Genomic DNA, 14,406 nt, shown 5'->3' with positions numbered 1-14,406 from the left:
ATCTGCTGATGGTTCTAGACAGTCTAAGGTGGGGGAGGGACAATTAACAAAATGAACACAATGGATAAGCATCCATAATCTTGACTAAATACTCTTTAGTGATGTGTGTAGGAAACGTCTTTTGAACATAATCCACTTTCTGGAAACACATTTTCCAAAGTAATTCGGTCAAATCAACAAAGGCCCTTTTGAAAAATTGTACCATCTGAAAAATTAAGGGTTTGGACTAAAATTTTAAAATAATATTTATTTGCATGTAGGGATAGTGGTTGAAATGATTACTTATACAATATCTTCAAGTATGAAACTATTATAATACAAATGACTGTCTCTTTAGGATGGCTCTTTCAAAGTTTTAATTTAGTTAGTGGGAAAACAAATCAATCCAGATTGACAAGAAAACCATTACTTAATGACTTAGTTTTCTGTCTTTTCAACAGCTGAAATAGCCAAAAGAGATAATAAATTATTAAAAATTAGATATTTAAAGCAAAATCATATTAACAATACAATTATGGCTGTCTTAGCCTAAGTAGGTGTAAATATAACATCTTCCACTGGAAGAATTGATCTTTCAATATTAAACGTCATAGAAGCCAATATTTGAAAGCAATTAATAGGGCCACTTCAAGATGGGTGGGGGAAGAGACATACTTATGGCCCCTGTTTTAATGCATAGGAATAGATGGATTTGTTGTAGGATAAAATAAAAATTCTGTTCTTTTCCTAATCACCCACCTATTAAAGCAGTCAGTTGGCATCCATGAAACACTAATATCAAGTGCAGATAATCAGTTCCTGCTGCTTGCCATTATACAATTAAAAGATAAAACAAAAGGCTTCATATTCATGTTACTTTCTCATTGTTAAAGTAACTACCTTTCTTGCTTCTTATCTTTGTTAGTCATTAGAGGAGCTGACAAAGCAGAGGAAACAGTAACGAAACTATAAGGATGTCTGTTGTCTGTTGAAGTTTTAGTCCTTCAGAACTCATTCCAAGATGAATCCAAGCAGGCATGTTTTTCTTTGTAGGACCTGAAGGAACAAAGCATGAATTTAAATTCCTTTAAATTAAACAGAAAAAGGTATGATTTGCATGTACTTTTCATTGCTCCAAAGTACTTCCTTTCAGGCTTCAGCTGAACACCCAGCTATGGAGACTCTTTCAAGGGAGTGTTTACAGTTCTGAAAGAGTTGCGAATGGCAGCACTCAGAGAACATTTAAGAAATGACTGATGAGATTTGATGACACTTGGGAGAGAAAACCTCCAGGTATTCGTATGTAAATCCCAGATATTTGCCAGAATGTTGCTTTTAAGTACTGCCATATTTTCTTTGCAAGTGCATATGGAGTAAGTACAGGGAGGTAATGTTCCCCCTAGAGACCCAGAAACTGGTTTTAATGTGAAAGAAAAATGTCAGAGTACTAAAAGCTTTCAGGTTTTTCCTTTCTAAATAAAAGCCTCCAGGGAACTTGAATGGAAAAATTCCTTCTAAAGAGATTACCAAATTTGTTAATTCACTTGGTCTTTCCAGGTTAATTGGATTTTGCTAATCAGAATGCTGGCCCCTTGTATTTACCTTGATTCTAACTTCTTAAGGGCTTAACATGGTAAATATTTAATGAAGAGAGATCTTTTCTTTTGTCCCACACAAACACAGATAAATTATAGTTTAGCAGATCTCTGTCTAAAAGGAAATCTGGAAGGAACAATTTTCTGTTACATTATGTACTATATAAAGATTTTCACTGTGTGTGTGTGTGTGTGTGTAATATATATTATAAAAATGCTATATAACATTCTGTATACATATTTTATATGCATTATAGGTCACAATTTTTTATATATATATAATCTAAAAAGAAGTGTACCCTGTAACTCCCCCTCAATTCAGAGAGATCTGCTAAGTTAAAAAATATTAATCTCTGACCATAAGGGAATTGAGGAATTCTTGAACTCCACCTCTCACTCCATTAACTTTCTCTGAGAGGTTTAGTATTTCACCCCACACTCCAGATACTTATCCAGATCTTTAAAAACCAAAAATATTAACATGAACTTTGTGCTATTGAAAGGTGTTGACATACAAAATCTCTTATTTATCCACCGGTCAAGTCCATTGTGGTCAGAGATTGTACAGACTTTCCCATAATATCCTGACAGTGTGCCTCCATACTGGGCTAGAGGGGTCACCTCTAGTGAAGGCAAGTCCCTACACTTATCTTTCTAAAATTTCCCATCATTGCTACCACTGGTGGGTATCTACTGATGATAGCAACAGCGAGAACTCCAACGTAACCAAGACCCCAGCAACTGTCAATGTGTTAATCACAGTGTCAACTAGATCTGATTTGAGCAGGATTAGATGACAGAATGATTACACTGCCAGTGGGCAGTATACAGTAGGGCCTGGTCTAGGTTGACATAGCTACGGTGCTTGGGGGCATTAAAAATTCACAACACCGAGTCCCATAATTAAACTGACCTAACCTCCCGTGTGTACATGGCTAGGTCAATGGAAGAATTCTTCTGTCAACTTCTTATCTACCGCTTAGGGAAGTGGATTACCTACATACATGGAAAAAGAAAAGGAGTACTTGTGGCACCTTAGAGACTAACAAATTTATTTGAGCATAAGCTTTTGTGAGCTACAGCTCACTTCACTGGACGCATTCAGTGGAAAATATGGTATTTTCGATTGTAGCTCACGAAAGCTTATGCTCAAATAAATTGGTGAGTCTCTCAGGTGCCACAAGTACTCCTTTTCTTTGTGCGAATACAGACTAACACGGCTGCTACTCTGAAACCTGTCATAGATGGAAAAAATCCTTCTGTCACTGTAGTAAGCCCTTATGTTACAGCGTTACAGCTGTAGTGCTGTAGCTGTGCCTCTTTGGGACCCGTAATGTAAATATGGCCTGGCACTCCCACGATTGGTGGGAGTTCAGTGGTGTTGGCACTGGTGGGAAATTTTCTGTCAAGAAGGCTAATAATGTAGAGATACCAGTGTAATCTTTGGTCTCTGGATTGAGAGCAAACTCATTCTAATACAGTCCAACGCTCATCCCTATGACCATGAATGTCTAATTAGGCCACTGATAAGTCATTACTTACCCGGGCTGGCACTTGAAATGGTAACAGAGGTAAAAAAACAAGACTGTACATCATAGTACCAGTTCCCTGATAAATCCATTCCTCCTGACGCCTGGCCTCAGTGTCTGGACTCACTTTCCTCACCTAGGCTGGACCCCAATGTTAAGTTTGGTCCAGGCAAAGTGTTAAATTTCCCCTTATTCTGTACATCTGGAATCCTCATTTCTTTCATTTTATTCCCAGTTTTGGAATTTGTCAGAACTCAAGAGACTCCCTTTCACTGAGTCAGACCTCCTGTCTTGAGAGGTACCTGAGGCTGCTTCTTGAATGATTCTGAATAATCCTGACACTGCCCAAGTGTTTACTCCCCTCATAGCTAATTACTGAATATATGACAGAGTTGAGCTGTGAATAGTAAAAATATGCAATAGATATGTGACTGACTGACATGAATTGTGCTTTAGAAAGGAATAATGATGCCTCTTACCACAACCATCTTTCTGGTCTTGAGGGAAACAGTGCAGAATCCCATAAATACACTGGCAAAACAAACATCCTTCCTGGGTCCACTCTCCATGGCCAATGACACCGCAGCTACTGCGGGAGGAGAACAGATTCCATAAACAGGAGTGCTGTGACTGAAAATTGAGTTTCCTCTTTCTCCTTCACTGGGAGATAATCCCTATTTGTTGCTTACCTGATCCGTTTATCACGTTCACAGTGTCTGCCAGTAAAGTGTTTTGGACATATGCAAAAACTCCCCAGGAAACAGGTCCCTCCATTCTGACAGCAGCTTCTGTTCAGTTTGCTGGCTTGAGTCAAAAGTAGAGAGAGCAGAAAGGAAGAACTACAAGTTATCTGAGGAACCAGCCTGTCAAACAGAGAGACTTGCCATGCACAGCTAGGTCACCACTAGGAAGCTGTCTGGTAAAGAGTTACCATCTGATGGCTTTTAGGGTCCACTTCTTTGTAGAAAATACTTGTCCACTGGGAAGAACCCACTACAGTTGGTTGAATTTGTTAGTCTTTTCAAATAAAACAAAGATTGAAATTAATTTCTTCCTAAATTCAGGTTTGATTATCCTCACATTCACAGAGGCCGTGATGCCCACAGCCATATGAGCAGTATGTGTAGTGTGTACCATTGGCAGGGGCAGAGCCAGCCCCACAGCAGTGGTGAGGAGGAACAGCTCTGGCTGCCCCACTACTTTTTCAAGTTTGGCCCCACAGCCCTCAGTCATGAGAGGGGAGCACCAGAACCAAAACTGAGAGAGTTGCGACATGGCACACTGGGTTGCAGCGCTGCTGCTCAGGTTATGACAAAGGGGCCACGGGGCCAAACATGAGTGTCGCTGTGACCTCCATGCACCAGGTCTCGATGTCACTCTCAAGTTTGATCCCACTACTCCCCTGTGATGACAGACAGCAGCGGGTGCCAAACCTGAGGAGGCAGTGGGGTGGCTAGCGCTACTCCTCCTCGTCACTGTGGGGCTAGCTTCTGTGTCATGGCAACCCCTTCCATCCTCCGGAGCCTTGCCCCGTCCACAGGACTCACTCATCAACAGCCCCAGGACCTGCTCAGGGAGCTGCGGTGAGTGCCCATGTCGGGGAGCTGGCTGGGAGAGGTACAGCAGGGAGCCATGGGTGGAAAGTGAACATGAGGGGCTTTTACTTAGGGCCCAGTGATGGGTCTTGGTGCGTGACTCTGTTTTGTTTCCTTGTTCTGGATGGGAGTTTTGTTGAAGAAGAAACTTTGGCCTGGAACCCCCAGAGGTACCTTGCATTGTGCCTATCATCTGAAAAAATTCTGGGGATGCCTCTGCACAGACGTAGTCCCTTTTAGAGCCCAGTTTTGCCTGCTCTGTGGGCAGTAGAGGACTTCAGTCTCCAGAGGTGTTAATCTAGTACTTTTCACAAACACTTCACTTGCTTTAAAGTAGAGGAAGTGTTTCAAAACATTTGCATCTGTTGGTAAGATATTTACATGTGAACTATTGAGAATATAAAAGATAGTCTGGATGACAGAGAGAATATGGACTGTGCCAAATTACAACAGAATGCTAGAGATCTTTCATGGGGGAAAAAAAAAACAACAACCAAGTACAGAAGCGTAGATCAGGTAGCTCTGATAGGACTGGATTCCAAAATGAAATAACAGCAGTAGGAAGATATTACACAGATTTCAAGATATATACTCTCTGCGCTAACACACATTTTAGAAGTTCTTCTGAAATATGCTGGGTTAAAACAATGGAGACTAAGTTCTATTTATCTACAGAACAACTATAGCAGAGGCAACAGCTGTTTAAAAGTACCTCACCCACTAATATGCATGAAGCCTGACCTCTAAAGAGTTCTTTATAGTTTGTTTTCCACTAAAGAGGTGGGGAAGTGTAAGAATAATTACAAGAACATGCTCTCTGAATCATGGCAATAGCTTTCAGCACAGCTCCCTCGATATTCACATAATGAAGAGCATTTTCATATTTAGATAGACCAGAGGTTTGTTCCTATTCTTCTAGTGTGGGGTTTTTTTTTTTTTTCCCCCAGTTGTCTTATAACAATCAAACCAAAACAAGCATTTCTGGGAAAAACAGAATTCATAAGAAGATTTAATGTGAGTGGCAATGGCTCTCAAATGTCAGAGGAGCACTTATTTCCGAATTCTTCTCACAGATTTGTACACTTCAAGCATGGCCTCATGCAGAGGGGCATATCTATTTTCATGGAGCAGTTCTAACTGTAGAATGTGATTTTTATGACCGACTATTGTACATACATTGTAGCTTGTTCCTGCTAATAAGCTACATCATGTGCAGCATTCTTAAATTATTCATTATTTGTATTAGTGTAATGGCTCAGAGCCCCAGTCACAGACCAGGACCCCATTGTGCTAGGCCTTGTACAAACACAGAACAAGTCAATTAAGAGGTATATCACACAGTTCAGACTTCTCTTTTTAACCTGGAAACATGAGATTTTGCAAGGCAGATCAGACTACTGATCCACCTAGTGTGTGGTATCCTCTGTCTGGTCATGAGAATTGCTGATATTTCAGAGAACAAAGTCTTGCCTGCTTCCGTAGTGCATCTAAGCAGTTTTGCAGTGCTGTACATGAGAGAGATTCCTTCTCAACCCCCACAGTTCATGCCAAGAAGTGTGCAAAATGATTCTTTCTTAGCATGCATACACAATTATAAATTCTAAATCACAGTGTTAGGCAGCCCCTTTAAAACAATTTACCTACAGTGCCTGACTAGACTATACGCTGTGCTACTGAGGCTATGTCTACACTGCACTTATGTCGTTAAAACTTTTGTTGCTCAGGGGTGTGAAAAAACACTCCCCCACACACACCCCTGAATGACAAAAGTTTTAATGACAAAAAGCAGCAGTGTGGACAGTGATTCGTCAGCAGGTTTCTTTAGTTATTGTAAACAAATAGTTAAATTTGGATCATGTACACAGTGAAGCTTGATTTCCCCCTTTCCCCCACCTCGAAAATGCAAATATATGAACTGTGAGCATAGAAAATAATTTTTTTTTTTAAGAGTAGCAGCCGTGTTAGTCTGTATCCGCAAAAAGAGCAGGAGTCCTTGTGGCACCTTAGAGACTAACAAATTAAGTTGAGCATAAGCTTTCGTGGGCTACAGCCCACTTCATTGCATCCGATGAAGTGGGCTGTAGCCCACGAAAGCTTATGCTCAACTAAATTTGTTAGTCTCTCAGGTGCCACAAGGACTCCTGCTCTTTTTGCGGATATTTTTTTGATCATGTACCAGTAAGTGGCAACAAAACCCTAATGCCATGCTCCCCCCCAAAAGAGATGATTTGAGCCAACTTTCCCTTCATCTGTTTGCAAACAGCAAAAGTGAGAAGGATGTGTATGAGGTATCACCTTTAACCCTTTCCATCAATTACAGCATTAGTGCTGACATGGACTAGCAGCATTTTCTGATTATCCATGGGGCTACATTTTCCAAGTGTAACAGGATATTTTGATGGGATTTTGGGTGGCTAAATGCCATATAACACTTTGACAAGTTACAGATTGAGGTTAGATTTATACAGTGTTGCCAAGTCCGAGTATTTAAAAATCAGAAGTGTCACCCCGAAAACAGCATGAGTGGCATACAAATCAGGAGATTAAAAAAAAAAAAAGTTACATTTATTTGCCTTCTCATTTCTAAGCCACTAGAGTTGGCCACATGGTTTATATTTAATTTTTACCTGGGGGTAGCTCTAATTTTTAAAGAAATCTAATCTGCTGTACAATTTTCTCTTTTCAAGACCGGATCATAAACTAGACTTTTGAGAGTTTTCCACTTTCTGGGCACTTGGCTGCTATTCATTTATTCTGTGTAACTGCTTAAAAATGGGCTCTAAAAGTTTTAGATGTGGCCATATGCAGCAAGGTCAATCTGCAAAAATACATATATATTCTCCTCGTGTGCAAAAACATGCATTTTCACACACACAGGTGTATCTTGAGTGCTTATGGGATGAATGCACAACATAATCAGAGCCCAATGATTCCATGGAATTTACTGTGGAATCCTTATCTTCCTGCAGAATTTAGATTCAGTTTCTATTAAGTACAAAGGGTCTTTCATGCAAGTATATATTTCTGTGTACAATGACACAGGTTATTCATACAAACATCACTATGTATGCAAATACAGAGTTTTGTGCATCCAACAGGTGGGCACAGAAGTATAGCCCTTGATTTTTTTAACATAAAGAAGTCAGGTTATTATGCAATGGTGCTTGCGTGAAAGGGTTTCTCCTCGAGAAGCTAGTTCACATTGGACATGAAAAACCTGTTGCCTCCCAATTCAATGAATAACTTACCATCTGTAAGCCCAGTGAAAGGTAAGACTTCAGAGGGGTTCCTCCTTCTCCTCTCAGAATTGAGATTATTTATATCATTAAAGGTGGTTAAGGAAGTCTTTGGATTTTTCTGGTCTGGGTTATCATCACAGTTCTCCCCTTCACAGCCTTTAAATATATATTAAAAAACAACAAAAATTAGGTCAGACTCTCAGTGATGGTATACTGTAGATTTAGCTTTGACAGCTGCACAGATGATGTTCAAATAAAGTTCCCATGCAAATTTGAGGTGACGGTGAAGATGATATTCCATCGTGGTATCGAAGCTGGTCAGTATTTTATTTACCTTTTTTCTGTTTGTTTTTCTGCTTCAGGCCTGATCTAATTCTCATTGTCTGCTCTCAGTGAGAGTTGGGACAGGGAAAAAGTTTTTTGGAATGTTCTGAAATATCCCGCTGAAGCTTAGTAGTATGTATTACAATAGTATCAAGCAGCTCTGAACGAGGGATTCAGGCCTATTGTGCTAGCCACTGTACACACATAGTTAAAAGTTGCCCCCCAAAAACTACATATCCTGAGACATCAGTATTGAGCCAAATTCTGTCCTCAGTTGGGTTTAGAGTGGAATTGGCAACTGATTCAGTGTGCAGTGTTAACGGAAGACTCCAATCCTGCAAACAATCTGGTACATGCTTAATGTTACTCACATGAATAGAAGCATTTAGGATTATTCACATATGCAAGTGTTTGCAGGGTGAGGGTAAAAGCAGTTTTGGGTTTGTATTACAAGTAAAAGTATTCAAAGTGCACAGAAAAACACATTTTTCGTTTAAGAAAACCAACAAAAGCAAAATGGGGGTGGGAAGGGGGAGAGAAGGAGTTCTCTTACCATTTCCAAATTGGATTACTTGTAAAGATAGCGCCAAGCTTAAAAGTAACCTAAAACACAAAATGATACATATAAGGAAATGCTGATCTCACTAAAAGGAGTTAAATTACACATCAAAGCAGCAATAAACCTAGAATTTATGCTCAACAGTCCTGGAGTAACATAGGGTTTGAGGAAGGGAAATCAACACCTACATACAGTACTACATTGATGAGTACAAAGGAGAAAGATAGCTATAGAGAAAGATAAAATTGAAGTTAAGGATCTTAAATATAAGATTTTATAAAATGTCAATACACTTCACTAGAATGAATGAACATTGGCATTTTCCAGACTGACTATATGTATATAAAGTAGCATTAGCTTACCTAATAAGCAGCATTTTTCCTCAGGTCAGTCTGTATTTCTCTCCTTTCCTTAAACCTAAAATCCCTCTGCTGTATTTTTCACACCACAGTCCATACAATGAAGAACTCTTTCTGACAGAAGGGAACACAGAAGGCAGACTAAAGCTACTTCCTTGCACACCTCAGCTCACAGGGTAATGCTTATCCCCCTGAGCTTTAACACTGAGTTGACACTGTATGTATTCCCTGGCTCCCTGCAGCAGGCCACTTACAATTAGCACCTTCCAACTCTCTCTTCCCACCTCCTTGCTTGACCTCTTCTCATTAACTCAGCAATTTGCCAAGGGGCAAGAGGGGTGATGTTATACTGGCCCCATTATGGGGTGGCCCTGGGGCACCATAGTTAAGGTTGAACTGAACTTTCTAATATCCACATGCACACTCAGATTGTCTTGAAAATTTCTGTGCAGCATCAGGATGCAGGATGATAGGGCTAATGGTGCAAATTTGGAGTCTTGATCAAGATATAGAGCCCAGAAAAAAATAAAATGAGTCAGGAACCAGCAAAGGGACCATATTTGGAATTTTTGTATGTTTGTTTTTGTGTAATATGCTACCTTGTTTGGGATTTTTTAAATATTATATACAATATTTTAATGGTTGGTAACTTATTATTTAACTGTGCAGTCCCATAAGGACCTTGACAGATAAGGGAGGGATGCAATAATAATGTATTATTTATTAGATTATAAAATGTGCATATCCCTAAATAAGTGCTTGTCTACATGCAGAGTGTCATGGGTTTAACTTAAGATATGATTTTAAACAGATTTAGTTACACTTGTGCAAAAGGTCATGTAGACACACTTGTTTCTGTTTAAACCATACTTTATTCTGGTGTAGTTTAAGGAACAGGTTTGAATGAAACTGAAATAATTCCACACAGGGATTTGCACTTTAACTAAACCAGTTTGACTAAGTGAGTGCAAGTATGTTTGCAGAAGACCCTCCATGCTCTATATTAGTGGAGGCCTGTTGCACTTATTGGGTGCATGCCTATCTCAAAGTGGTTTCCTGTTATTTCAGGTGCAGTATTGCATACCCAAGCATTTATCATTTATGAGTTCAGACCCCAATATTGAGAGATTCGCTTTAAAAAACCGTATGATTTTAAACAGTAATAAATTCTGAAGTCTTTTTTGCATTCTCGTTTTTGAGCTTTCAAGGTTCATATTTTCTACTTTTCTCTGCAAAAACAAAGGCTAGAAACTTAATTTGTATTAAATGAAGGCTAAAATTCTCATATTATCCAGGAGCATAGGCTTTAATAAAAATCACAAACATCATGAGGTGTGCAGTAAAATTGCAAGAAGTAGAAACTCTGCAATGGTGCCTCAGAAATAAACCAAACATTTTGACGTTTTCATTTCAAGTAAGTAAGTTAATATAATGGGGGCCATTGAGTTTCTATTAAAAACAGGAGCCGGTGTGACAGTCTTGTCCAGTTTGTTTTTACCTTCAGAGTTCACTGGTGAAAGAGTGCCTATGTAAAGGTATAATAAGGAAGGAGAAATTTACAGTACTCACTAATCTCACAAATCAATTCATTCTTCTTGTAATGATTCCCTCCCTAATTGACCCCGAAAATTGATCCTCTCTCTCACCCTGATCCTACTCTCTCACACACATACAAGTGGCCGATAAACAATGATCTTCATCAGGTCTCTGCATTTAAAAAAAAAGAAGTTTACAACTTAAGGGGAGTCAAAGACTTGCAAATTGAAGTAGTATTTGTTTCCATGAACTTTGACTCAGGATAATGATGGTAAACAATAATTAGTACCTGATATTTATAGATCTCAAACGATGGGCCACTTACTTATGTGAGTGGTTCCATTCATTTCAAGGGGATTACTCATCACAGATAAGGTGAGCAGGCTCCTGCAAAGACTTAAGCACACGCTTAACTTTTCATACAGTGAGGAGTTCAACAGTGCGTAAAGTTAAGCATGTTCATAAGGCCATGTCTACATTACGGGCACTAGTGTCAGGGCATAGCTACTGCACCATAACTTTGCTGCTGTAATGCCATAGTGTACACATAGGAAGGGGTTTTTCCGTCACTGTAGAAACTCTTGCATAATGACAGGTTTCAGAGGAACAGCCGTGTTAGTCTGTATTCGCAAAAAGAAAAGGAGTACTTGTGGCACCTTAGAGACTAACCAATTTATTTGAGCATGAGCTTTCGTGAGCTACAGCTCAGTTTCCACGGTATACATCTGATGAAGTGAGCTGTAGCTCACGAAAGCTCATGCTCAAATAAATTGGTTAGTCTCTAAGGTGCCACAAGTACTCCTTTTCTTTTTGTAGAAACTCTGTCTCCCCAAGCAATGGTAGCTTTCTTCTATTGAATTAGCTGCATCTACACCAGGGTTTAAGTCATCATAGTTATGGCGCTCAGGGGTTTAGATTTTTCACACCTCTGAGCACCGAAGCTATGTTGGCCCAAGTTTTAAGTGTAGACCAGAACACAGTCTTTGCAGGACTGGGATCTTAGCCACTTCTGGGGTGGAAGCACATAGCAAACATGCACCATAGTTCAGAACAGAAAGTGCAGAATAGCAAAGGATTAAAGAAAGTGAAGAACATATCTGAATGTCTAGGGAGACTTTTAGATAGGCAGAATGCAATTATTTGAATGGGAATTCATCCGAGACACCAGGCCTAACATTCCTATCTCTTGTTAAAGTGTTAGAGGAGCTGTAATTACCACAAGCTGTCTTTGGTTTTACGTTTCTTCCTCTGAAAAAGGAAGATTCTGAAAAGCAGGCTAACTATGTCAACAAGGGGGTGATTTTTACTGATGTAATTATACCAGTACAAACCTTAATATGGGCACAATTAGACCAGTATTAAGCTATCTTATACTAGAATAGCTTGTTTCCCTTCCTGTACTGAAATAAGATGTACCAGTATAAAACACATTCATACTGAAATAACTCCTTGGTGGTACAACTGTCTAATGCAGAGAAGGTGTGAGGGCTTGTCTGTATTTAAAACGCTTCCCCACTGCAGCTGCACTGCTGTAGCGCTCTAGTGTAGACACTACCCATGCTGATAGGAGGGATTCTCCCTTTGGCGCAGGTAATCCACCTTTCTGAAAGGTGGTAGCTAGGTTGACTGAAGAATTCTTCAGTTGACCTAGTGCTGTCTACATGGGGACTTTAGGTTGGTTTAACTACTCAGCTCAGGGGTATGGATTTTCACACCCCTGACTGACATAGTTAAACCGATCTAATTTTCTAGTGTAACCAGGCTTCAGAGTCCCTTTTTTTGTGGTTTAACTTAATGCATTTTAGAAGTAGATTAAACTAAACCACACAAAGGCATTTTGGGCGCAGAATAAGAAAGGAATTCTGCAATAGCTTATTCTGGGCTATTTCTCCGTGTAGACAAGCCCTGAATCTCCTACTCTTGAAAATGCAAAATAATTATATAGTGGCCATCACAAGCCCTCAACAACATATAGCTAATGGAATGGTTAATGTGATGTGGTTGTGGTTAGCTAATGAATAAACGTTGACTGTTCCAGATGTTTATTACATAGATGAAACTTTTTTTTTGGTATTTTCTCTTCTTTTATTTGTAGCTTAAGTTTGCTAAGATCAGTGTCAGAAGGTTATTCATTTTTGGCCAATTGTTTTCTTACTGATTCCTGTAACTTCAGATCAGACATTGTTTTCAGATATCTACATTTATTATAAAGCTTAATAAAAATAAAATTGAAAAACCTCACTGATGGATTTGTTGGAGATGCTGCTGATGTTAGAATGAAAAATGCATCTCCTTGTTTTCTCTTCTGAATTATGTTACATTTGATTTTAAATGCAGCAACGTGGTGAAAACTGACATTTCTGGAGGGGTTCAGTACAATTTAGCAGCTCTTTAAAAGCTAATAGCTCTAAGGTGTGCCAGGGACTAGCAAGACAATTAGCACCAGGAACCCTTGACTTTGCTATTGTTGGGTTCTATTATCATGTTGCCATTTGCTTGGCTGTATGAAACCAGTGTGGTTTCTCAGAGGCATAGATTAAATCTCAAGAGAATTGCCACCAGACTCCTTGTTACATCACAATAGTTAACTCATTCATTATTATTTCAGCTCCATCAGTATGAATTAACAGATTTCCTTAATGCACTTGATTTTTGAAAGAGTTTTACTGCTTAAGAAAGTATTTAATCTTCCCCCTCCTTTTTAGTGTGTATTTATTACCAAGGGCACTATCAGTTCAGTGTATTGCTATGGTATAGCAGCCTAATAGCAATGTAAATGTAAACTCTATTAGCTGCATTAAACTTTGCATTCTGTACCCAGTTATTTGCATGAAAGCATAGTGTATAAAGGAAGTTTAAGTGGAACATGTTCTGAATATGTCAACTGGTATCTAGAGAATCATAAGACATGCCTACACAACACAAAAAGATCTAGCTATTGAAGGATGATCTTATGACTGAATTTTAGGAAATTTGAGTTCTGTCCTTGGCTCTTATACAGATTTCCACTTTGACATTGGACAAGTTACTTCACTTTTCTGTACCTCAGTTTCCCATCTTTAAAACTGGGATGAAATGCTTTTGCTTGGCTCCCAGTGGTATTGTGAAGTGTCATTAATGTATGTGAAGTGATGTGCATCGTTAGAGAAACCTATAAATTAACAGTAGCTGGCAAACTAGTTGTATAAATCAGTGGTTCAAAAAACTTTTGTACCGGTGACCCCTTTCACATAGCAAGCCTCTGAGTGTGACCCCCCCCCCCCATAAATTAAAAACAATCTATCTATCTATCTATCTATCTATCTATCTATCACCATTATAAATGCTGGAGGCAAAGCAGGGTTTGGGGTGTAGGTTGACAGCTCGCGACCCCCCATGTAGTACCTCATGACCCCCTAAGGTGTTCTGACCCTCCAGTTTGAGAATCCCTGGTATAGATAAAAAGAAAAGGAGTACGTGTGGCACCTTAGAGACTAACAAATTTATTTGAGCATAAGCTTTCGTGAGCTACAGCTCACTTATGCTCAAATAAATTTGTTAGTCTCTAAGGTGCCACACGTACTCCTTTTCTTTTTGCGGATACAGACTAACACGGCTGCTACACTGAAACCTGGTATAAATGGTTTCTTATAACCTGGATTTGCCCCTGGATAAGATGGCTTTGAAAACCATTATCAAGACTATAGGTTCT

At 39.3% G+C, this 14,406-nt stretch overlaps 1 protein-coding gene across 1 annotated transcript; it reads right to left on the bottom strand.

Annotated features, from left to right (window-relative positions):
- Positions 1 to 256: 256 nt before the first annotated feature.
- LOC125636937 (cryptic protein-like) lies at positions 257 to 9,354 on the bottom strand. The gene is made up of 6 exons (XM_048850858.2): positions 9,183 to 9,354; positions 8,815 to 8,864; positions 7,947 to 8,093; positions 3,793 to 3,907; positions 3,583 to 3,692; positions 257 to 1,035 (listed from the first exon to the last, which is right to left on the bottom strand). Exons 1-6 carry the CDS (start codon positions 9,194 to 9,196, stop codon positions 908 to 910), a joined length of 564 nt encoding a protein of 187 aa, XP_048706815.1. The 5' UTR covers positions 9,197 to 9,354; the 3' UTR covers positions 257 to 907.
- Positions 9,355 to 14,406: the final 5,052 nt, after the last annotated feature.

This window comes from Caretta caretta, chromosome 5, assembly GCF_965140235.1.
Source record: "Caretta caretta isolate rCarCar2 chromosome 5, rCarCar1.hap1, whole genome shotgun sequence".
Taxonomy (NCBI): Eukaryota; Metazoa; Chordata; order Testudines; family Cheloniidae; genus Caretta; species Caretta caretta.
This window is presented reverse-complemented; position numbering and strand designations above follow the sequence as displayed.

What these genes read in the sequence shown, in the direction of transcription:
- LOC125636937 (XM_048850858.2), bottom strand. An exon ending in AGTAATCCAATTTGGAAATG is followed by an intron (nt 8,094 to 8,814) that starts GTAAGAGAACTC and finishes ATATATTTAAAG; the next exon opens with GCTGTGAAGGGGAGAACTGT. An exon ending in AGACCAGAAAGATGGTTGTG is followed by an intron (nt 1,036 to 3,582) that starts GTAAGAGGCATC and finishes TTGTTCCTTCAG; the next exon opens with GTCCTACAAAGAAAAACATG.